Source organism: Phragmites australis, chromosome 23 (genome assembly GCF_958298935.1).
Source record: "Phragmites australis chromosome 23, lpPhrAust1.1, whole genome shotgun sequence".
In the NCBI taxonomy this organism is placed as follows: domain Eukaryota; kingdom Viridiplantae; phylum Streptophyta; class Magnoliopsida; order Poales; family Poaceae; genus Phragmites; species Phragmites australis.
The window spans coordinates 21,292,448-21,316,354 of record NC_084943.1 but is presented as its reverse complement, the minus strand read 5'-3'; the positions used below and the strand labels follow the sequence as shown (position 1 = coordinate 21,316,354).

At 45.6% G+C, this 23,907-nt stretch overlaps 2 protein-coding genes across 5 annotated transcripts; both read right to left on the bottom strand.

Moving 5' to 3' along the window:
• Positions 1 to 1,523: 1,523 nt before the first annotated feature.
• Positions 1,524 to 7,347, bottom strand: LOC133906719 (protein DA1-related 1-like). Of its 2 annotated transcripts, XM_062348696.1 has the most exons (14): positions 6,876 to 7,346; positions 6,702 to 6,790; positions 6,219 to 6,290; positions 5,401 to 5,539; positions 5,088 to 5,178; positions 4,735 to 4,900; positions 3,869 to 3,989; positions 3,704 to 3,787; positions 3,478 to 3,597; positions 2,836 to 3,048; positions 2,695 to 2,754; positions 2,479 to 2,597; positions 2,253 to 2,311; positions 1,524 to 2,129 (listed from the first exon to the last, which is right to left on the bottom strand). In XM_062348696.1, exons 4-14 carry the CDS (start codon positions 5,500 to 5,502, stop codon positions 1,810 to 1,812), a joined length of 1,455 nt encoding a protein of 484 aa, XP_062204680.1. In that variant the 5' UTR covers positions 5,503 to 5,539; positions 6,219 to 6,290; positions 6,702 to 6,790; positions 6,876 to 7,346; the 3' UTR covers positions 1,524 to 1,809. The 2 variants fall into 2 exon arrangements, with proteins under 2 accessions (XP_062204680.1, XP_062204681.1); XM_062348697.1 differs by lacking the exon at positions 5,401 to 5,539 and having other exon boundaries at positions 6,876 to 7,347.
• Positions 7,348 to 10,761: 3,414 nt separating this feature from the next.
• Positions 10,762 to 13,526, bottom strand: LOC133906718 (BTB/POZ domain-containing protein At3g50780-like). Of its 3 annotated transcripts, none has more exons than XM_062348694.1 (3): positions 13,208 to 13,526; positions 12,219 to 12,883; positions 10,762 to 11,965 (listed from the first exon to the last, which is right to left on the bottom strand). In XM_062348694.1, exons 2-3 carry the CDS (start codon positions 12,837 to 12,839, stop codon positions 11,030 to 11,032), a joined length of 1,557 nt encoding a protein of 518 aa, XP_062204678.1. In that variant the 5' UTR covers positions 12,840 to 12,883; positions 13,208 to 13,526; the 3' UTR covers positions 10,762 to 11,029. The 3 variants fall into 3 exon arrangements, with proteins under 3 accessions (XP_062204678.1, XP_062204679.1, XP_062204677.1); XM_062348695.1 differs by lacking the exon at positions 13,208 to 13,526 and adding an exon at positions 12,973 to 13,194; XM_062348693.1 differs by lacking the exon at positions 13,208 to 13,526 and having other exon boundaries at positions 12,219 to 13,194.
• Positions 13,527 to 23,907: the final 10,381 nt, after the last annotated feature.

Genomic DNA, 23,907 nt, shown 5'->3' with positions numbered 1-23,907 from the left:
AAGGAATGTTGCCAAAGAGAACACCCCAAAGACGAAGCCCACGTATGTGAATGCGGATATGCTACACGAAGTCTTGGGAGTTTGTACCATTAAAGATCACCTAGCATCGAGGAACTGAAACGGTGCCTGATTACATCCTAGAGAGGTGACGAATGACGGCAAGAGCGTAAAAAAAGAGCGGCGAATGACGGTAAGAATGCAAAAGAAAAGCGGTAGCAGTTGCTCTGTTTTTTTTTTTGCCTTTTCCCCCTTTTTTTAGGTGAAAATCTCTGTTAACATAACAGAGAGAGAACGTGGGGAGACAACACAATGGAGGCGGAGCTGATCCAAGCGGCGCGGACCGATGGGCAGTGGCGGTGCAGAATCCGGTTGAGGCATGACGGGGCTGGGGTGGCCTAGAGCGCGAGGCGGTAGATCCGATCGAGGAGAGGCCGAGGAGCATGACGAGCAGAGGTGGGGTTGGGTCGGGCGAAGGAGCACGATAGCGGGCGAATCTAGCGGATGGAGGAGCAAGAGCTGGCGAGTAGATATGCCGACGGGAAGAGAGAGACGTGGTGCACTAGATCCAGATTGAAACGAGTTGTTACACCCTAAAGAAAAACTAGCTTTAATACCATGTTATGAATAACAACTTATATTTTCGGGTGACCATAGGTCAATATATATACATATACAGATGAAAATATGCAAAGAACCCCTTATAAGATGGGGATATTACATAGAATGCTATATATATATATATACACACACACACGGCGAGACTATTCTGCGCTTATGCGCAGTTGCTATTTGCACCTGCGCACATCCCCCAGTTACAACACGAAACACTGTGAGTTACAACTTGTTAAGTAGATCAGTTACAACTTCACGTACAGAAATATATAATTGCAACACGAGAAGCTAACACTGTGAGTTACAACTTGTTATTCACACTGTGTACATCCCCAGTTACAACCTGAAACACTATAAGTTACAACTTATTAGGTAGATCGATTACGACTTCATGTTCATAAATGCATAATTGCAATACGAGAAGTTAATATTGTAAGTTATAACTTGTTATTCGCACTGCGCACGTCCCTCAGTTACAACTCGAAACATTGTGAGTTACAACTTGTTAGGTAAACCAATTACAACTTCACATCCAGAAATGCATAATTGCCACACGAGAAGCTAATACTGTGAGTTACAACTTGTTATTCGCACTACGCACATCCCCCAGTTACAACCCGAAACACTGCAGGTTACAACTTATGGGGTGTGCACAGACATAAACTACAGTGAAGATACCTGCAAAATATACATACAGTATATATATATATATATATATATATATATATATATATATATATATATATATATATATACAATTTGTCAAACCAAACATCCTAAAACTCCTTGGTTGATAATTGTACCATGCCCTGCATCTGCTGCTCTGAAAATGTGATATTTGATAACATTGGGAGTTTGAGACAAGTGTGGATAAGAAAATGATGCATCCAGGTATAAAGGATTAACAGAGCTCATCAAAGTTGTTCCTTATTACTTGATCTTTTCAAGGATGTGTACACTCTGAGAAACAACTACAGAACCTCCCTATATGAAGACTTACATGTATCATTTTCATTTCCCAAACAAGAAACATTTTGCAGGTTTCACTCCTGTGTATCGTTCTTTCTCCTCTTAATTTACAGCCTATTTTCCTCCTGTCGTATGTATGTGTCTCATTTAAATTAAACCAAAATCCTCCAGAATATGCAGCATCCTCACAAGTTGAAGAATGGCCCCTCCTTTACTTCAGTTACTTCATTAGGGGAAAGACCCTGTTATCTTAATATGATCAAGGGTTCTTCTCAAGCCATAGCATTCGACGGCATGGTTGCCTGCTCGGAAACCATCTCCATAAGCCTCAGACGAATCTGTTTCAATCTGGTGCTTGATGAATGCCCCAAGCTTCTTCTCAAATTCAGTCTTTGCACCCTTCTTCGAAGAGGTGGGTGCTGACGACGATGACGACGATGCTGATGCGGCATTGCCATGAGAACCGAGGATGATTTCTGACTCTAGCCACATGTGGGATAGAACTTGGCATATGCCTTCTTCGACCTCAGGACTAAGATTTCGGTATCCTACAGAACGAAAATGAGGTAAATGGTAAGTGTGACAGTGCTTTCTTTTTCCAAAAAAGGAAGTGCACATGGTGATGGTAATGCATGTGAAGCCCAAAAAATTATTAGCATAAATAAATGTACCTTTAAGACGAAGATATGCGTGCATCATCTCGTGAGCAAGAATGGAGCCAGTTTGTAATCTGCATAGATATTATGTTGATAAGAAAAGTTATATGGCTATGTTCCAAACATAAGAACATTATGAACTTATGATGCATTACGAGTTACTTGTGGAAATAGCAGCAATCTTTAAGGAAGACCTTAATAAAAAAATCAGGGAGGAAAAAATAAAGCTAAAACAGTGTACCTTGGCAGACCATATAATATAAGGATTGCAGTCACTTCACACCACCGAGACAGCTTATATGGTCCTGTAATCATATCTATGATTCTGTTTCCTGGCCCAATTGTTGGTCTTCTTAAGATCTGGAAGCATTGCATTACTCAGTACATGTGAATCTTAAAGTCTACCGGTGCTAATAGTCAAAATAGAGGAGTAATCGGCTGTATTTTAAGAGCTCACCGTTTTGACAATTTGCTCTTCAGAAAGACATAGACCTCTGGTTTCAGGAAGGTGATGGCCCTTAAATGAAGCAAAATAAAAAGTCATACGTTGGGAGTATGAAAAGTATAGTGCACAGCAAATAACCATTTCATGACTTACATTTTTCTCAGTTTCCATTGCTTCATTCAGAGCCTGCCTCTCAACCAAAAGTAATGGAACTTGCTGTTCTACTTTCATGTTCAGACCTTCAAAAAATTCCTGAATATCCATGTAAAGATGTTGGCATTCTGGAGTATCCATTATTGCAGAATTGAGGCATTCCAAGCAGAGTTTCCTCCCATCATCTAATGTTATGTACTTGGTCTCCGTTGGCTGAATTTCAGGGTGGAAGGAACATATAAGAACATAGATACACAGCGTAACCAATAGATGTCATAGAAATATCACCAGGAACATAGATACACAGATCGCTTGTGGCAAAAGGAGTAATTGCAGAAGAATTGAGAGCTAATAGAGGCACAGAAGTTACTTGCTATCTACTATTAAAAATACCGAGCCAGCTTCCCAAGGTGCTGGCACTAAAGCGCAGGTCACAACTGAGAATTGCAACAGGAAGAGCAAGATCGTACGGACTAAGTGATAGAGCTATTTACATCTGTTTACATGAATAGTTATTTATATTTATTCCAATTAAATAACCATTATTTTCCAAATGTTACTGAAAACTGACCGGCTCCTACCCAGGAACTGGCCAAGCCGGGGGAACTGGTCTGGTTGACAGATCTAAAACCCTGTACTGACCTCCATTCGTTCACAACTGCAGCACCTAGGAGTTCCATCATCTTCATGGAAAGGGCAGTACTTCTGCATCCAGAAAGGATGTGCTCGGTATTCGATGAGGCCATTTCTATTTGTTGGAATCTGGAGAAGAAAAACATAATAACCGCAATTCAACAGACAAATAAAAAAATGAAACCCTAACTGACACCTTCATGCTTATCCAATCACTTGAATTGTTAACACTTACAAAGTTGTTGCAGACATCGCATTTTGGATGAAAAAACTCTTTGTAGCAGGATCTGTGGTATGGCTGATCTTCGTGCATAGCAAACTGCACAAAAGAAGCACCAGCATCAATCATTTGATTTAATTGAAGCACAGTAATAAATGAAAATATATCAGTATTTTATACCTCGTACTCAGATATGGGCTTATTGCAAGCAAAACACCTGAAGCACTGAGGATGCCAAACTGAACCCATACAACTAAGGAAACGTCCATGGCCAATTGGATTTTGGCATCCAGCACAAGTCCTACACAAATCAGTAATAGCTATGAATAAATAAAATCACAGGACAGTAGATTCTTCTGGTCAAATCAATGCAGGAAAAAAAACTACTGGCGATGCTAATAAGAAGGCAAAAAGAATGGACCACGAACTTTGAACCAGATATATGGAGCTAATCATACGATGAATTCATGACAGGTGCACTGGTAGCATATGTGTAGAGCTCATTCCGTTAGTTCATGATAACAGCATGATGAAACTAAGTACTTACCCTCTATATGTACTTACAGTGCCCAGTCATTTCGGTCATCCAATTAGAAGTTGTATTTACAGTGCCTTTCAGATCAATCTGAAGGGGGGGGGGGGGGGGTCTCTGTTTTGCAGGAACATATTTATTTAAAACACTAATATTTACTTTATGTATATTATTCCCATAGCTTTGATCAAACCTGACTCAAAACATTTCTAAATTTCATAGCAACACTGTGGCTGTTAAAGGCTTGTTCTATTATTTTCTTTCTGATCTATATTCATCACATGCACTGTCTTTCCTTTTAAACATAAAAGTGACCAGTAACTTCCTGTAATTATCCAACTGCTATGTCTACATGGAATGCAATAGGATAAGATCATGTATGTTTGGAACATTTCTATAATAAAACAATGTATGTTGAGAGAAGAAACAGAAGAGACTTGTGTCAATTGTAATTGCAGAATTAATTAAACTTAAATAATGAAATATCAAATAAACCAGAGCAACAAATAGGTACCTGAGTCCACTCGATGGGAAGACCTGTGGAGGTGGCTCCTTTGCTGCAAAAGTATTTGATGGAACATTCTCAACAGGAACATTCTGTCGAGGAGGAGACTCAGTATTCAGACTCTCCTGCAGAGCCCGTGCAAGTTGTTCATCTTCCTCCAAACTATAATCATTATCTACAATAAATCGACAATACAAATTGTAACAATCAACTTTTATTCAGCAGTTGTGTGTACTAGATCATTTTCATTTCTGAAGCCATTGTTCCCAAGCAGACAAATTTTTTTATATAGGACAAGATAGTTAATAATGATATAATAAACAAAGAGATAGGAGTATACGAATACTCAGGGAAGAACTAACCAATAGCCTTTCCCTTATTTTGATCTTCCTCTGCTAGTGATAATGCAATAGCGCGATCCATATCTTCATTATCACTCTCATCATGCGTAACCTACAGTGATAAGGACAATCGACATTGAACAACATTCTTTTTATCTCAGGAACATGCATTCTACAGATCCTGAATAATCACATTAAACTATATAAGGCTAAAAATCATTTGTTTAGGAATTAACTATATGAACAAGGACTAGCTACAGCAAAAACTAGAAAGGATATAGAAATGCAAATGGCAGATTTTGTTCAAAAGAAATGCACATGGGTAGAAGCTAACTTTGATGTGATCCGATGAATGGCCTTCATGCCAGTCTCCATCATAGCGACCCCTTGAAACTCTATTTACTGAACCTTTAAATATTTTATTTAACCAACTCATGATCTTGAGCTTATGGGATGATCAAAAGTCCGTTAGACTGCAGCCAAGAACAGAATGAATTCAGAAAAAGAACTTGGAGAAACCTTTGTAGTCACAAATGAAAATTTTGTTTTGCAGCTAGTCCAATAACAAGAGAAACACAGATATCCCGACTCTGAGCCATTAACCTACACAAGTAAAGCACACAGTATCCCAGGAGATCTACTTTATTTTAGCCAATTAAAAGTTATAATCTACAAACCAAGAGGTATCTGCGGATTTTATGGTGCTTCTATATGCTTATAAAAAGCTATGGAATACTTTTCAAAGCAGTCCATATAAGCATAGGTGACATAAAAAATGCCTTTAAAGACCAAGCGAAGTATCAACATGCCACTAACAGAGGGGCAGAGAATCAAATAAGAGAGGACGTAGATCAAGACATTAAAAACTATGTGTAAGCAAGAGACCTTCATAGAATAAAGCAAAAGTTACATGAAAGACTTTGAATTCAACGAAACAAACTTGGAATATTTGTATACAACTTTTGCATTAAGCGAGATTGAAAGATATGAACCACATGGGAATGTGGTGATCAGTGAGCAGTGACTAACCACATAACATGCCTAACCACATATCTCTATGATTTGTTTCACTCTGAATTGCCACATTGAGTCAAAAGAACACAGCCAGTGCAGAGCAACTCTTTATCAGCTGCATAATTGCATTTGACATACCTGGAATCCTCTGAGAACTTTGAATTTGACAAAAGTCCAATGCAGTTCTCCTTACACAATTAGTTAGGTTACCTGGCAATCAGGGGAGGCAAAATCACATCAAACTCCAACAATGTTTCGAAATGGCCTAATATTGTTCATAGCAGGCACCTAACAAGGGGAAAGAGGTTATCATCTGAGACATATTCCCAGGACATCTCCTTCTCACCTCGCGAGGGCTTTAACAGCAACCAAGATTCACATAATTATAGAAAAGGGAGGTGCAATTATCAAAGAACAAGAATTAGGATCACGCGGCTATCACTAGCAGCAAAATGAATCGACAAGATTCTTATTCACCAGTGAGCACATATTTCTATATTAATAGCAAAAGGCATAGCATAACAGGAAAAGGGGGAACTTTTCAATCCCTTGCCTCGTGGAGAGTTGGAACTCTATAAAATTTTGCACAACCAAACAAATCAAGAAACACAGATATCATACCTTGAGCTCGAGACGAACTCGGAGTTCAATCAAAAAAGGGATTTGCAATTGTATCAAAACCGGCTCAGATCACCCTTCCCTTCGATGCCCTGTGGTTGAACAGTAACAGACCAGTAAGCCCAATCCCAAGCCAACATCAAAGCAACAGACTTCACAATTCAGCGAAGCTTTCACCTCGAAGTGAGCGGAGATCACAAAAGGAGCCTCGAATTCCGTAATCCCGATTGGCAAGATGAGGCGCGAGTGCAACCACTTGAGCGAGCGACAGCTGAACCACCGGCCGCAGAAAGAAAGCTCGATTTGTTTCTCTTGATCCAAGAACGCACACCCACCAGCCCGCAGGATAAAAAAACAAGAGACGGGAAAGCGAGCGGACTCGACAGTGACTAGGAACGCGTCGGGTGGAGGGAAAAGAGGGTAATGGGCAGGGAGGAGGAGGAAGCAAAAGGAACCAAGGCGTAACATGGACGGGAAGCGGAGCAGAGGTGGCCGCTGCCGGGTCAAATAAGCATGTGGGGAGGTGCGTCTACCGCGCGCTGGCACAGCGACGTCGAGGAGATGCCCACATGGGCGCGGGCGGCACGCACGGCGCGGCGTTGCATTTCGTCGAACGCCTTGCGGGCGCCGACGAAGTCGCGGCGCAATGCTGGAGGCGGAGTGGTGTGTCTCCGGAGAGTTGACTTTTCAACGTCTTCGAGGCGTTCCTCGGGGTGACGCCACGGCTTTGTTACTTTCTCCTAAATTCGTAAGGTTAGGGTTATCTAAATCCTTATAGTTTTAATCATTATTTTACTATCATTGAAAATTCGTAATGTTAGGGTTATCTACATAAGCACTGGCTAGTTTGGTAGAGTGCTCCGTTGAGAGCTACGCCATCCGGACTCGAATTTAGTGTCCATCTCCTTTCTTAGAGTATGTTAGTTACTTTCTAGTCCTTTTTTAAAAAAATTATTGAGACTACTTTCGCGACAAGCAGTGATACAAAGTGACATCATTTTAGATATTTTGCAAAAAATTACAAACATCTTAGTTGACACTAACCTAGGATAAAAGGGATTAGTGAGCACGAGATTGTTGTGCGCTACGAACTGGCAAGAAGCCTAGTGGTAAAGCTGAGCTGTCAGAATTTGATCCCTGACGTCGCATCCCCTATTAGTCTCCAATGAAAATCCTGAATAAAAGGAATCCAATGTAAAAGAAAGATTGCCATGCGTTTTATTGTCTTGGAATCAAGAATATAGTTGGGATATGCATCTTTATGTTTTTTAAGAGTTCGGATATGTATCTTTACTATGTATATGTAGCAAAAGGATAATGAATATTTCGATTTTTTCTTCCCTTTTGTAAAAGATGGAAACTCGACTTTCATAGCGCACGGTTGAAACCAATGCTTCCGAAACTTTTATGTAAATTATTTTTTGACAACAAGCAACGCGCTCGATATTCCATCATTGTATGGTTGTACTTTGTAGAGCACTTCGATCAAACAAATCCATACCAAACTTCAAACCGACATGCATGTATATAATGAGTAGTGTAGCAATCATAGTAACATGAAGGTACATAAATAGCCAAAAGTCCCACACTTGCTTTGCATACACATCATAGATTCCCTATTATTTGTTACATTTGTGACATGCCAAGTTGCAAAATGTTTTTTGTGTGATTTTGTGTCTTTTGGATGTTTTTTATCGGCTCACTGAACTTCGGATGGATGATTGTGATAATCTTTCTTTTTAGAAAAAACCGACATGAAGATTACCCGTTGTATTAAATAGAAGAAAGCCTGACGAGCTACGAATAGAATGTTACAGTAGCCAAGAAACAGTAAAAAAACAAAAGGTTAAGTAATCCGGTCAACAAGCCCGTTGTAATACTCTCTTGATTTTTGAATAATGTATTACTAGTTTATCTATTTCTCTATAATGGAAGGGCATATCTCTGCTTCCAAACTATCACCCATGGAATCTAAAATTACTCTGAGCACACAAGACGACTAGGTCACAATCAAGCAACTTTCAGCTTTCAGGACTCTTACGGCACACCATGTGGGCACTTGGCACTCGTCATGTTAGGTATACAAACTTACACGGAACACGAACTCAAAATTCGAATTGTTTAACTTCCGCCACATGCCATAACGAACAACTTGGCAAATTTAATAGCTTGCATCTCGCGGGAGAAATGATCAGATAATAATACTGAATTAAGTTAAACAAAATATGCAATTTGACATATTTTAAATCATTTTGACAAGAAGTTGAGTATTACTTGAAAGTTTGTAGAAAACGGCACAGATATGAGAAATCCATGTTATGCTGTGGATTTGGCATGTAGCATATGGTTCTTGGATAACCAACAATGTGAATGCTTTTAGCCTTTAGGAAATCCCAACTTTCATGAGCTGTTAATCTGAATGTCCAGTCACAGCGTGCTCATGAGTCATTGAAAATTAAGCTTGATAAAAGATGGTAGACATGTCACATCATCATCACCAAATGGTCGCTGTCGTTTCTTTCGGTGTCATTTGTGTGGTGGAGCTTGCGCTGATGGAATGAAACAAATACCATTTGGATTCCACTGAAGTTGACATATATACATGGGCATAGCCTGCCACGGCTACTTTCTTTCTCCTAATCAAACCCCAGCAACCAACAACTGTAAGTTTATCTATCCAAAATAAAGACTGTGATAAAACCAAGCCATTGGTCCAATGAAACAGACCTTTTGAGTTCTGATATGAACAACAGTCAGCACCCAAACACAAGCAAATCAGATAAAAGGCCTTTGTTTTATGACCTGAAAGAATTAAACATCTGAAGAAACTGAAGAATTTTCTCGCTGAAAACAGTAGACTGAAGTTTTACAGTTTCAGTAGAGCGTGATAAAAATTGCCAGAGAAGCTCCATAAAAGAAAGCGTGAACTGTTTGTTTTTGTCATTTTCATGTCAACCATTGCTTCTTGCAAAAAGTTGTGCAACATCACGTTTTGGTGTTTTCATGCAAACTGAGACTCTATTTGAGCACAACTGACACCGCTGAGTCCTAAAAAGATAACAAAAACAATAAAAAAAGACAGTTCATAAATCTAGGTAAACAGTTCAGCCGATATCAAGAAAGCAATATGCTTGACCATGCAACCTGCAATTCATGTTTGATATGGCAAAGTTGCGTAAAGCACAAAGCTGGCTGGAACTCACATGATTTTTAAACCGCAAATGATCTCATGCCATCGTCAGTTTCATCCTCGTCAACTGAAACGAGAACACTATTTGGTAGCTTATCTAGATTGGCATGTCTGGATAGTCGACATCTTGTTGTGGAAGTCTTGGGCTGATAGATGCTCCGTGGGGGAGAAATAAGATTTGAAGGTACTAAATGCATATGAATTGGAGCACCATTGTTGCTAGCTTTCTTTGAACTTCTGAAAAAGTGATCTTTTGATAGGCAATTGATTTTTTTCATGTCAGTATGTGATATGGGGAAAGGGGTTAGTGCTGACAACTGAGTAAATTTCCCAAGAAAATTTTCAATTATTTTGCTAGTTGCTAGCTTCCTGGTTGCGGAAGCAACAATTTCTACATATGAACGGCGATGTGTTCTTTATCGATGACAATAATATTGCCAGTGGAATTTACACAATTTTAAACATGATCAAGTAAATTTTACTTGATTTTGGAAGAAACAGTAACCTATTAAGGTCGTTATTATTGAACTAATTTCATTTATGTTGCTAACATAGATTATCTCTTCTTTCATTCCTATTCAGATCAAAGGGCTCTCGATGCATGAACCAATCATATAACAAGTGATTCAGCACAACAACTGATGCAGGCAATTGTTGAGTACTGTCAGATGAGATGATTTGAAGTCGGTACCTTTCTATATTCAAAGATTATAGAGCAGATTATATCCCAGGTATGTATTACTAAATAGTTTTTACTGTGTATTCAGGCCTTGCGCATGCATGGTTTCCATGTACTGACAGTTCATGCAAGTGCCCTTCAGTTGGCCAAAACAAAAGGGAAAGAATAGTGACATTTCATAACCAACTTGGAAATGGAAGGTCACAAGCGGTACAGTGGAGAGGATCCATTGATGATAATTTGCTTGCAATAAATAGGGAAAATCATCTGATTTTACACACAAGCTAAACACGTAGTCTTATACAAACTTCTGCACATCCAAACTTTACACGAGGAAAGAAAAACAAGCCACCCAAATTCTTACCAAGTCTTATGTCAGATTGACCAATGACATTCCCCTCAGGGAAAATGATTTCTCCCAAAGATTCTATGATGAGCTAAATTTAGTCTTTCCCTGTCAATTCAAGATGAACTTCTATCTGACAATAAAACATTACCTGCCTCTGCCTCATTGACATAAGGCCTGACAAAAGTCCTTCTCCACCATACTTCAAATGCCCATTGCAGATTCGGGCATTTATCGCCCAACTTCAAGAATCTTCCAAGCCATGACAGTAATATAGACCGCTGGTCTTCCAAAGGAAGTGTTAGAATTGTCTGTCCGATCCCTTCCTCAACAAGCTTCCTGTCAAACGATCGGCAGCTGCATTGTAGCCATGAGTAGTCATCAATTAGTGCTTGCAGCCAGACTTGCACTAGAAGAAGACGGGTGTTCTTGGATGGAAGCACCTCTCCTCTTCCAATGCCAACAAAAAGCCTCGCTGTGATACAGCTCACGGTGTGACGAGAGGCAGCTGGCAATTTTGCATGCAATTCTGCAAGTTCAGTTTGGCTTGTCCAGATCGCCACAAAATCATCGCCGATTCGCTGGTTAACCAATATCTCAACCAACCATAGGAGATTATCAGTCTCTAGAGTTATTTGCCGTGTAACTTTAGCAGAAAAATCTTCTTCAGATGCTCCTGCAAATAGTTGTCGGAGTCTGTCCAAGCAACCTCGGCACGAACTGTACAACATTTCAGAACAGATGTTTGACGATCCATCAGCGCAATGGCTGCTGTCTTTTAGAAGATTCAGAACTAAGGCTTTCATTTCCCGACGCCCCTTATCATCTGTGCTCGTCAGTACCATCTCCATTATATTTGCTAATGTATCACTTGGTGAGTTCAGATTGTCAGATGTAATCCTTTTTAGCAACGGACTAACTCCATAATCCTTGCTCTGAAGATGCCATATCGATGACACGACATTATCTTCTTCATCGCCGACCCAAGGGACAGCTTCCAAATAATCCAAGCATGACTTGACACATGCATGGAAACCAAGCAACTCCGCTACCTGAAAATTTTGCCCTTTTCAAATTATCAACATGTCAAAGGAGTAAAGATTATACACGAGTAGCAGTCATACTGTAGGTTGCTATAAGTACTAGTGCTCGGTAATTTGAGTAATAAAATTCAGAATTTATAGCAAGCATCAGATGGCAGGTGCATTTCCCCCTCGTTATTCAGTTTGCAGCATGAACAATAAAACAGAAACACAAGGCATTGCAAAAGAAATTGCAATGTCCATTTCTGAGCAGTTCTTATACCTTCATGATGCGCAGAACGCGCGAGACGCTCTGCTTGAGCAGCCTGTGCTTCGCCTCGTCGCAGTACATTAGCCCAACGGTCTCCACGTAGATCTCCACGTTGTCGCAGTCGTGGATCTCCACGGAGGGCGCCGGCGGGCCATGGCCGCCGGCCAGCCTCTCGGCGAAAAATACGCTGCTTTGACAGAGAACATCCCTGTGCACACTCATCCTGACGGCGATGCCTTCCTTCTCGTACAGCATCACCGTCAGGTCGCTGGTCTCCGGCCGCCCGAACCCGACGCAGATCTTGTGCTGCTGTTCTTGCTGCCTATCCGGCGCCGCCTCGGCCGCCAACTGGTTCTGCTGCTCGACGACGGGCGCCGGCTCGTCGGTCACAGGCGACGCAGTCTGGACTGAGGGGGCTTTGGACGGAGGAGCTGATGGGGGTTTGTGCTGCTGCGGCGGCGGTTGCTTGTGGCCGGCGCCGCCGCCGCCGCCATGGTGGTACGGGTTCTTGAGGCTCTTGTGCAGCGCGGCAGGGGACGGGCAGCACCAGAACCCTTCCGGTGTGACGGCAATCGGCACGGTGCGGAGCCTCGCCGGCCCCGGCGAACCCCTCCTCAGCCTCGATCCCTCCATTCCTTCGAACTCGAGGCCGGGCTTCACATCCGGTTTCTTGGAATCTGCTAAGGCGAGTGGCTTGCAAGATCAGAGAAATTCTGAACAAGGTAAGAAATTTGCGCAAGATCACACAACTCAAAAGGGATCGCACAACACGGTATGAGGATGGGTAGGAACAGAATTGCAGCCGCTCAATCGAATTCATCCAGAGAGAGAGAGAATCCCCTTTTTCCTGCATCTATCTACAATCTACTGGCTGGGACGAACTGAACAACTGCACAGGCCCGCTTCTCGACAACGACGTGCCGCAAACATCAGGACACAGAATGCCGGCTAAAATGACAGATTAAATCGCAAGAAAACAAAGGGATGAAGCAAGATTTCACCTCAACAATCACCCCACGAACCAGAGAACCAAGCCTTGGTCCTGCAAGTCAGACAATTCAAGCCACAATTTCACCCAACTGCTTCTGACTCCCTCACTCACCGGCTCTCGGCTGCTCTGTCCTGGCTACCATTTTGGGTTTCTGGTAGGTACAAGGTAGCAACAGTGGAGTAAAGTAGTAGTGCAGAAGCAAGTGTCGTAGAATAGGATATCGTTGGCCCGAATCCAATGCGTTGTCCTTACTGTTTGGTCAACCGAGAGCACGCAGTCGTGGGTTTTCGTGCCGTCCTTCCTCCGGCCCTGCAGCAGCTGCAAGGAACTGTTCAGCTGCAAGGAACTGTTCAATATCTCGCGTATTTTACTTCACCATAGTAGGAGTGTTGACACGGATTTTGGCTTAGCCTTAAAAGTGTGAAATTTCACGGTCATTATGTAATTAACAGAATTTCTATGTAAATATATTAGTTTTGATAGTATGGACTCGTAATACATGTTTTTCTCTATTTTTCTCTATATTAAATTCAAATTCAAATCGAACTTAGTCTCTTTTGACGTGGATGCCGGTTCGTCCGTTTCCCGTCATCTAGCAGTGTGAAGATTGAAATTTATTTGGAAGTTGGACCAGTGTAGAAAGACGCGTATAAAGAATGGCTGTCCAATCCTTTTGCCTTTGCCAGTTCCTAAAACAAATCACATATATAAAGAAATCCAAGGAGCAGCGAAAGATGTGAGTGCCATCTTTTTGTGCGCAGCAAGAAATTCAGAGAGAGAGAGATGGCGTGCTTGATGAACCGTGGCTGCCTGCCTTCTTTTCTTCCTCGTCACGTGAGGTCGGAGCTCGACATGGCCGAGGGAGCAAGTGCAGTGGCACCAGCTGGTCCTGCATCACAGCATTAGCTCGAAGCATGGGACTGGGATTGAGCACTGAGCAGGCGAGTGACTGACATGAGTGGCCAGCCTGCCGGTGGAGTTTGGATCTGTGGCGAAAACGCGCGAGCGTCTCATGGAGTGTGCAGGGCAGCGTTCGGCCTCTTTTGTGAGTTGTGGCTCGTTCTCGAGGACGGGGAGGGGAAAAACATCGTGATGGTTCACTTGATTTTGTGAGTTGTGGCTCGCCACCTCAATTTGGAAGACGGTAATTCTATGGCCGGTGTATGCATTCGGATCTGAAAAATGCTTGAGAAGCTGGCCATCTGAGTAATCCGAAGTACAACCAAGCTCTTCGAGCTCGCAGACAAGTGCGCGTAGGCCATCGAGGCCCGAGAGCGATAGATCAACGCCAAACCACAACCTGCTTCTGACTAGCCCGCCTCTTCTAAAGGAGTCAGCCGAAATGACAAGAAAAGCAAGCGTAAGGCCGAACATCCCGAGGTCTTGGCGATCGAGCAAACCGTCCTAACACACCGACACTTTGAGAAGAAAGACGAGAAAAAAGGTCAGGGCTACTACTCGATCCACCGTACAGACGCCCATGACCTGATCGAGTGCAAGGTCGTTCGAGGCATCATCAACCAGGAGCTTGAGGAACGCAAGCACCAGCACGCCAAGGATGATGAGGACAGGGCTGCCCCCGACCAATCAGCACTGGGATACCAGCGGACCGATCATATGGTTCACCACATCTTCGAACGCGCCACGATATATTCCTCTAACATGGAATAGAAGTTGATGGTTCGGGAGGTGTGGGCGGCCACATCAGACATGAGCCCACGCCTGAAGTGGTCAGAGGTCCCATTCACTTTCAGTCAGGCCGACTACCCCGCGTGCGTCAGACGCTCTGGTCGCTACCCCATCGTGGTCAAACCCACGGTGCAAAACATCCGGCTGGGCTGTGTACTCGTCAACGGGGGGAGGTCATCTCCACCCTACAGATTAACCTCCTCTTCACCGATGCGTCGGACGCCCTACAGATTCCGAGGAGCTTGTTGAGGTCATCTCCACCCTTCTTCGGGATCACTCTGGGCTCCTCGGCTAAGCCGCTAGGGCAAATCGAGCTTCCCATTACTTTCGGCTCGCATAACAACTTCAGAATCGAAAAGGCTCTATTTGATGTGATCGACTTCGGGACCGCTTCTAACGCGATCCTCAGATGACCAGAGACGATCCAGTTCATGGCCATTGCCCACTATGCATACCAAGCGATCAAAATCTCTAGGCCAACAGGGGCCATCATCATTGTTGGCAACGCTAAAATGGCCCTGCACTACGATAAGAGGAGCCTCGATATGGTCCAGCTAACTCTCGGATCACAACCCGTGACCGCTGAACCCAGTGGGCAACCGGTAAAGGTCCATATCGTCACCAGCCTAGATGATCGGCTCAAGGTAGTGAGTCTAGACGACACAAACCTGACCAAGTCGGTCCAGATAGGGGCCGCACTGGACCCCAAATAGGGACTCGCACTCATTACCTTCATCTGAGAGAACGCAGACGTCTTTTCATGGAGTCCGTCTGATATGCCCGGAGTCCCCAGGGATGTGATCGAGCACAAGTTGTCTGTGCGACCAGATGTGCGACCAGTAAAGTAAAAAAGCACGTCGATTCGTAGCCAACCGGAAGGAAGTGCTTCGTCAAGAGATTGACAAGCTCTTAGAAGCAGGCTTTTTCTGGGAGGTGCAGTACCCAGAATGGCTGGCTAACCCAGTCATGTTCTGGAAGCACAATGGTAAGTGGAGAATGTGCGTCGATTTCACCGACCTTAACAAGGCGTGCCCAAAAAACTTTTTCCCTCTTCCCCGAATCGACCAGCTAGTTGACTCAATAACTGGTGGTGATTTGTTATGTTTCTTAGATGCTCAATTGAGGTACCATAATATTAGTATGTTTAGTAAAGATGAGGAAAAGATGGCTTTTGTTACATCTTTTGGAGTCTTTTGCTATGTAAAAATGCATTTTGACTTAAAAAGCGTCGGTGCCACTTACCAACGGTGTATTCAACTCATTCTTCGATCACATCTCCAAAGAAACATCAAGGCATATGTGGAAGATGTGGTCGTTAAAAGTAGGACCAAGACAGACCTGATCGCAGACCTTCAAGAAACGCTCGATAATATCCGAAAGTACCGCATGAAGCTGAACCCGAGGAAGTGTACGTTCGAGGTTCCGTCAGGGAAGTTGCTAGGATTCCTCATGTCTCATAGAGGGATAGAGGCGAACCTTGACAAGATCAGGGCCATCGACCAGATGAGATCCCTGACCAGGTTAAATGAGGTTCAATGACTAACATGATGTATTTCTGCTCTGAGCAGGTTCATCTTAAGGCTATGAGAGAAGGGACTACCGCTCTTCAAACTCCTGAAGAAAAATGACCACTTCCAGTGGACGCCGAAGGTAGAGACGACATTCCAAGAGCTTAAAAGGTACCTCTCCTCCTCTCCCATATTGTCTACATCTTAACTCAACGAGGAGCTTTTGCTCTATGTTGACTCCACACCACAGGTCACGAGCGCGGTTCTGGTCGTCGAGCAGGAAGGTCTTCAGCAACCAGTGTATTACGTCAGTGAGGTACTGCACGACACGAAGGCTCGGTACCCATAGGCTCAAAAATTGTTATACGTCATCCTAATGGCCTCTTGCAAGCTCAAACACTACTTTTAGGCTTATAGAATCAAGGTGATTTTCTCATTCCCAATTAGGAAAATTCTCCATAATAGAGATGCGATAGGAAAAACAGAAAAGTGGGCAATAGAGCTCGGGGTATTCGATCTTCAGTTCATCCCCTGAATGTCTATCAAGTCCCAAGCACTGGCTGATTTTGTAACCGAGTGGTCGTCCTTCGAGCCCGAGCAAGTGCAGCGACCAGAGGCAGACGAACACTAGACCATGCACTTTGATGGATCGTTCACACTAAAGGGAGCTGGGGCTGGAGTTGTTCTAACCTAACCTACCGGCGAGATCCTCAGGTACGTAGTTCAATTATATTTTCCAGCCACTAATAATACTATTGAATATGAGGGCCTCTTGTCCGAAATGCGAGTAGCCTCCACACTTGGGATTAAACGACTACTGGCAATAGGGGACTCGCTACTAATCGTGAACCAGGTGCAAAAGGAGTTTCAATGCTCTGATCCAACAATGGCATCATACCTCGTCAAAGTGAAAAGACTAGAACGACGCTTCGTCGACTTTAAGGTCAAGCACGTCACTCACAAGGATAACTTCCTAGCTAATAAGCTGCCCCGTCTAGCTTCTTCTCGTGAACCTGTTCCGGTCGGAGTCTTTGAAGAAAGACTCACATGACCATCTACCGCAGTCTCGAACCAAGGTGAAGGGGATGCTCCGCTCGGAAACAGGGCACCCAAGGCAACACCTCCTTCGATACTATCGACCTCGGGCGGCCATCATATGGTTACCCTGCTCGATTTGGGTATGACCTAGATGGATCAGATCTTATACTACCTTTAGAATCGAGTAATCCCTGATGATGATGCGTTAGCAGAAAAAGTCTCGTGGCAAGCTCGCAGATACTCCTTGGTAGAGGAAGGCCTCTACCGTTGAGGGAGCAACGGCCTTTTACTGAAATGCATTACTCAGGAAGAGGGGAGCACAATGCTCTCTGATATCCATGGAGGCATATGTGGTAGCCACACTTTATACCACACCCTGGTCGAAAAAGCATTCTGACAAGGATTCTATTGTCCCACTACCCTCAAGGATGTCTACGAGCTAGTGAAATGATATGAGTCGTGTCAATATCACGACCAAAATACCATCCTACCAGCCCAGACACTGCAAACTATACCACTCTCTTGGCATTTTGTTGTTCGGTGGCTCGATATCATGGGACCATTCCCTAAAGCCTCAAACGGTTTTGAGTTCCTATTCGTGGCAATTGACATATTTGGATTGAGGTCAAGCCTATCAGGAAGATCACCATCACAGCCTCAATTAAGTTCATACGAGGGTTGGTAGTGCGGTTTGGCAGTCCAAATCGCATAATCACAAACAACGAAAAACTCAGTTCACCAGTAGTGCTTTCCGAGACTACTGCAAAGAGATCGGGACTAAGGTTTGCTATGTGTTTGTGGCTCACTCCCAAAGCAACAGACATGTCAAAAGGGCGAATGAGATGATACTGCAAGGGATCAAAACTCAGGTCTTCGAACTACTTAAAAGCTATTCGGGACGTTGGATGGATGAACTCCCTATAGTACTCTGGTCATTGCGAACAACCCCTAACTGGGTCACAGCCAAAATCCCTTTCTTCCTGTTTTTTTGACGCCGAAGCAATGCTCCTCTGTGAAATCACCCTCCAGTCACCCCGAGTCAACAATTACTTAGATAACAACTAGGTGGCACGACGGGAGGATGACATAAACCTGATCGAAGAGTTCCGCGACCGCTCTCTAATTCGAGCCACCCGTTATCAGCAGAGCCTCAGACGCTACCACGACCGAAAGTTGCAAAAGTGAACACTGATCGTAGGTGACCTCGTCCTTAGGCAAATTCAGAATAAGACCGGTCGGAATAAACTCTCCCCTAAATGGGAGGGACCCTACAAAGTGGTCGCCATCACCCGACCTGGCGTGGTCAAGCTAACCATGGAGGACGGCCGTGAATTACATAACTCCTGAAACATCGCCTTGTTACGCATGTTCTATGTGTAGGGTCGCTCGAAGATGGGCTTGCCTTTCTATTTTGTAGGACCTTCCGAACGAGCGTGGAATATAGCTTGTAAGTTCTTAGATTAAAAAAAACCCAGACTCTCTGTTTTGCAGGACTTCACAACTAAGCCACGAGCTCCCGGCATTTTGATTCACCAACCACAGCACGCGACCACGCTCGACGGCCACTACAGAACTTAGTGATCAAGATGCCAAATGACCAGGAAGCTGAAGATAACAACCACAAGGCCACAAGTCCTCGCCCCCGACGGACTTGCCGAGTCGTGTCTTGTTCCACGCACCAAGAATCTGACTACCGTGTGAAATAGAACAAGAACAGGCGTCCAGCCTTCACATTTTTTAATTCACGGAAAGGTTAGGTTACAGGCCGACTAGTTACATCCGACTGAACTAACTATCCTATTACATGTCTGCCCTATCCTCCCTGACTCAAGCGGCTAGCGCAAAGTTGACATAAAGGGTCCAGCGAACTCTCACCTCTAGTTGCCCTTAAATTAGTTAAGTAACCTCTTATACTACTCCTTGGAGCGGCATCTTACCACTCTAGGGTGTAGAACGATATTTTGGCATCAAATATATACAACAGCATATAAAAAAAAAAAGAAAGAAAAAAAAAACAGAGAGAGGAAGAGAGTGGACCGGCCGGCCTCTCTCCTTTTGGGCCGGCCCGGCTCTCTTCTTTTCTCCCGGACCAAGCCGGCCCGGCCCATCCCGGGCCACCTTACCCTCACACGCCGGTTGCCCTAGGGCGCCTGGGCGCTGTTCCTCTTCCTCGCGTCGCCCGAGCGGCCGCCTCTCTCCCTCGCGCGCGCCGCCGCCTCGCTCGAGCCGCGCGTCCCGCCGGCCAAGTCGGCTCTCCCCCTTTCCCCTCCCTGCTCCTTGGGCCTACACCGCTCTCCCACGCAGCCCGAGCTGCCCTAGCTCCCTGTGTCCACACCGCACCGCGGCTCTCCTCCTCGGCCATGCCCCTGGGCTCGAGCCCGCCCGAGCTGCGCTGCCCCTAAGCCAAGCCTCACCCTCTGATCCTCAACGGATTGAGGCGAGTTCGGTTGGACTCTATCTCTATCTCTTCCCCGATTTCAAATCAGTTTGGGGATTGCTTCGGATAATCTCGGCCACCGCGATTTCTGCAAATTTGGGCCGGCTACATGCTCTTATCTCCTCCTGTGGGAACCCCGGGCCACCTCTATAAAAGGCAGGGAGGGGGTGCCCAGGAGGGAGGATGAATCTTTGGAGCTCTGCTGCGCCGAAGCTGTGTCGCTAGGTGTGTTTGCTGAGCAGCTGGGCCTTCCCCTCCCCGCTAGCAAGCTTCGCCATCGGCAAGGAGAAATTGATAGAAGCCTCTGCCGCTTCTACCGCACCCACGCCCCCTAGGACGCGCCTCCGATCCGTCGCCATCACCACCATGACGCTGACCCAAGGTGAGCCCTGGCCGTGACTTTTCTCTGTGATGCACGGCCTTGCCGTCGTAGCCGGTGCTCCGGCTGTGCCGTTGCTCTTCCCCCTTCTGCTCTGTGATAGCCCGGCCTTCGTGCCGTCGTGCATATGCTACTGTCTTGCTCACGCTTGTCCCCGGCCTTCGCGTCGGCGTGCTCTTGCTCTGTGTACTTGCCGTTGTGCCTGCTGAGGCCCGACTGTTGCTCGTCCTGTTGATATGTGCTGATGCCGCACCATGCTCTATTCGACCCCTGGCCATGGCCATGTCGGCGAGCCTCTGACAGTGCTGGTGTCGTGCCGTGGATCTCGTGATGTTGCTAGCCCGGCCATGGTGTTGTCTCTCTGTTTATGCGTGCCATTGCGCCGCCCGTCTGTCTGGCCGTGCCATCGTGCCGCCTTTGTGCTCGCTGATGCGGCGTGCCCGTTGGCCAGTGATGAAAACTGAGGCCCGGCCGCTATGCTTCATGCTGATGTTCTGTGATAGCCCGGCCTTCGTGCCGTCGTACTCGGAGACCGCCGATGATGCTAAAACTGAGGCTCTCCTTTCCTCCTCCTGTTCTTAGCCGAATGGTGGTGGCCTGGTGCTACCCTTCTCTACGATGGGGATGCTATGCACTGATGTCTGGCCGTCGTGCCATGAGGCTTGCATTCATATGGCTACTGCTTGTCAGTGATCGTGTGTTGCAGAAAATTCAGAGTGTGGGTTTCTTTAGGTTGCCCCGGTATTAAGTTATGATATTGCTAGAGACCTAATCCTTTTTTTTAAGGATGTCCGGTGCTACGGCTGATGCCTTTGTGGCTCACATGTTATTACCTAGCCTTTGTGGCGTTCGCCTTTGTGGCACGTTGCCTTCAGACGGCCGATGAGGACAAGTCCGAGGCCCGAAGAGTGAGTTAGTGAGTCAAGCACGGCGTCGGAGCTCCCGGTTGTGGCCATGTTGCTGCTTTCGGTCGAAGCTACGCGTCGTGCCGCGCTCCCAGCCCACCTCTTCATAAAAACACAATTCTGAGGCCTATGTGGCCGATGATGATCCGGGATACATAAACAGTCCAAAAAGCTTATGCCAGACTGTTGTCCCGTACTTTACCGCATTTTATTTCTAACGCTCACTTTGCTTGGTCTTTGTTGCGTGTGACTACAGCCTTGCAGACTCGGAGACGACCTCGGTATGACGACCGCCAGCGCACTTAATCGGAGGTAGCCCGAAGACGGGCGTAATTAACCGGAGAGCCCCACGAGGCCACGGGAACCAAGACAAAGCAATCGCCAAATCATGAAGATAGTCAGATAGCGTGTGCGTTTGAGGAGTAAAACAAGTGTAATCGAAAGATGTACTTTATGAATTCAATATGAATGAATAAAGTTACAATTCCATTACATTGTATCCTGTCTCTTGTATACTCTGTATACTGGCACGCCCGCAATATTACATGCATAATTTCAAATACAAATTCAAACGCTTGACGTTTCGAATCCGCGAAACAAAATGGCACGCCCGGTGGGACATGGTTCTCCTCCCATCTTTGCTGCGCTGCGCTGGTCGTCAAGATGGTCTCCCGAGTCTACAAGTGCTACTTGCAAAGAAATCGTCGGGAAAATACTAACTAAGAGACGCTGTGGCTGCAGGTGGATTCATCCCTGCCCGCGACTCAGTTCCAACGATCCTGCAGTTTGGGACACTTCCACCCATGGTCATCCTACAGCATGAAGGTTCAATTTACTCCAGGATGATGAAGGAGCCAACTTCGGCTCCCACGACAAACAGGGCTCAGAAGAGAGCCTTCTCACAGATCAAGGAGGAGTGCCACGACATTATTGCCGAGGCCAAATCCATGTTGAAGGGTTTTCCCCTCACGAGTAAAACAAAAGCTGAGTTGGTCGTAGCACTAGACGTAGTTTGTGAGAACTTGCGTCAAAGTGTGACCCTTGCTCGTTTAGAAGGAAGACTGCACGCACGCCGGAATTGCCGGCGAAAAATTGCTAAAGCTCAGAGGCTTCGACAACAGATCGCCTCCCGTTTTACTTCAAATTGCATCACAGATGAAGAAGCGACTGCGAATGTGCTCACGCCTCGCGCATGGACTCATCATGCGACACGAGCCAGACTCCCCGCTCGAGAGGCCATCATAGAGGAGTTTTTGTCTCATCGCCTTGGGAGGAGGCGCAGGCTCTACAACCCCAGTCTCGTTGGCTGCCAGCACTGGGTGCCTTGTTTTCACATCGGTGTGACGACTGACCCTTCTTCGTCTAAAGACACAAATCAATTTGCCGTGCTTCCAAGTGAAGTACCGGCGCCTCGACCTGATGAGCTACAACGACAACTACAACAACTTAGAGACCAAATGAACGGTCTCGAAAGACAGCTTCGCAGCACAACTGCGTTAGAAGTTCCAAGGACTGGGGGCAATCCTCGTCCTACAAATCATCATCAAGATCATCGCGCCGAGGTTCCTCGACAAAGAGGCCCTCCGCCTACAACATATCGGCCACGACAAATGCAGCCACCCACTCGTTGGGATCAAGAGTCGCATCGCCAAGACTACGCCTATCCAAGAAGGACCTTTAGGCATGACCGGAGGCTTCCCTACGAGGCGGCTTCCTCCAGCTACGAAGCCCTGAGGCACGAGGCTCCTATGCGACCGGCACGTCGTCCCGCTTCATCAGCTAGATACTCACCCCCGTATATTCTCAACGAGAATCAACGGAGGCGCGAGCGAAGGAAGAGAAACCGGCAAGCCTGGTTCCGTGAATTACAGGACATAGTTCTACGTCATGTACAAGTCCGCGTTCGGGCGGATGGCCAAGTCCACCCGGAGGACGGAAGAGTTAGCGTTCGGGTAACGCCGAATCTCGAGCAAAATTCGAGATACAATTTCCTCTTAGAACGCCTGGCGCCAAAGCCACGGCAAACACAAGACAATGGCTCTATCCCTGTTTTAACAGGGCCTGCCAGGCAGCAGCAAAGGCTTGAGCCACTTCAACCCTCTCAAGTCATCACTACTAAAGAAAATGAAAAGCCAGTAACAGAGGACAAACCTGCAAATGTCCCTGAGGAAGTGACACCGCCATCTACTGTTAAAGGGTCCCGACAGCTTATAGAACCAAGCTCAGATGCTTCGACAAACTATGATACTACGTCCGAGAGCTCTAAAAAGTCCAATGACGGAGACATTATGATGTGCGGCACCATCGGGGTCTTGAACCTCGAAGAATCGGACTCCGACTGGGAACCCCTTCCTATCACACATGAGTTAGCATACTCCTCCGAGGAGGAAATTTTGCCAAACCCAAAGGCTTGCTTCGGCAGGTCCTCACAAACTACTGCAAGACTGCAGAGGGAGGCCATAGTCGCCCCTTGTTTCCCCGTGTCCGGGAAATGCAAATCATTTGAAGGGGGGTCTTCTTCGTATGACCACCCTGATACCTACAGAAGTATTTCTTCGCGTTTACCACGAGATCAAGATCAATTACACACGGTGGCTACGCGTCCTGGCCCCGACACACGCTTGAAGATGACTGCTCGACATCGAATAGAAAGTAGCCCCGTCACATCCGAGGATGAAGGACAATACAGTCCCGGGGCTCATACATCAGACTCGCTTGAAGCACGCTCTCAGTCACCACATTACTCCCGGCTGG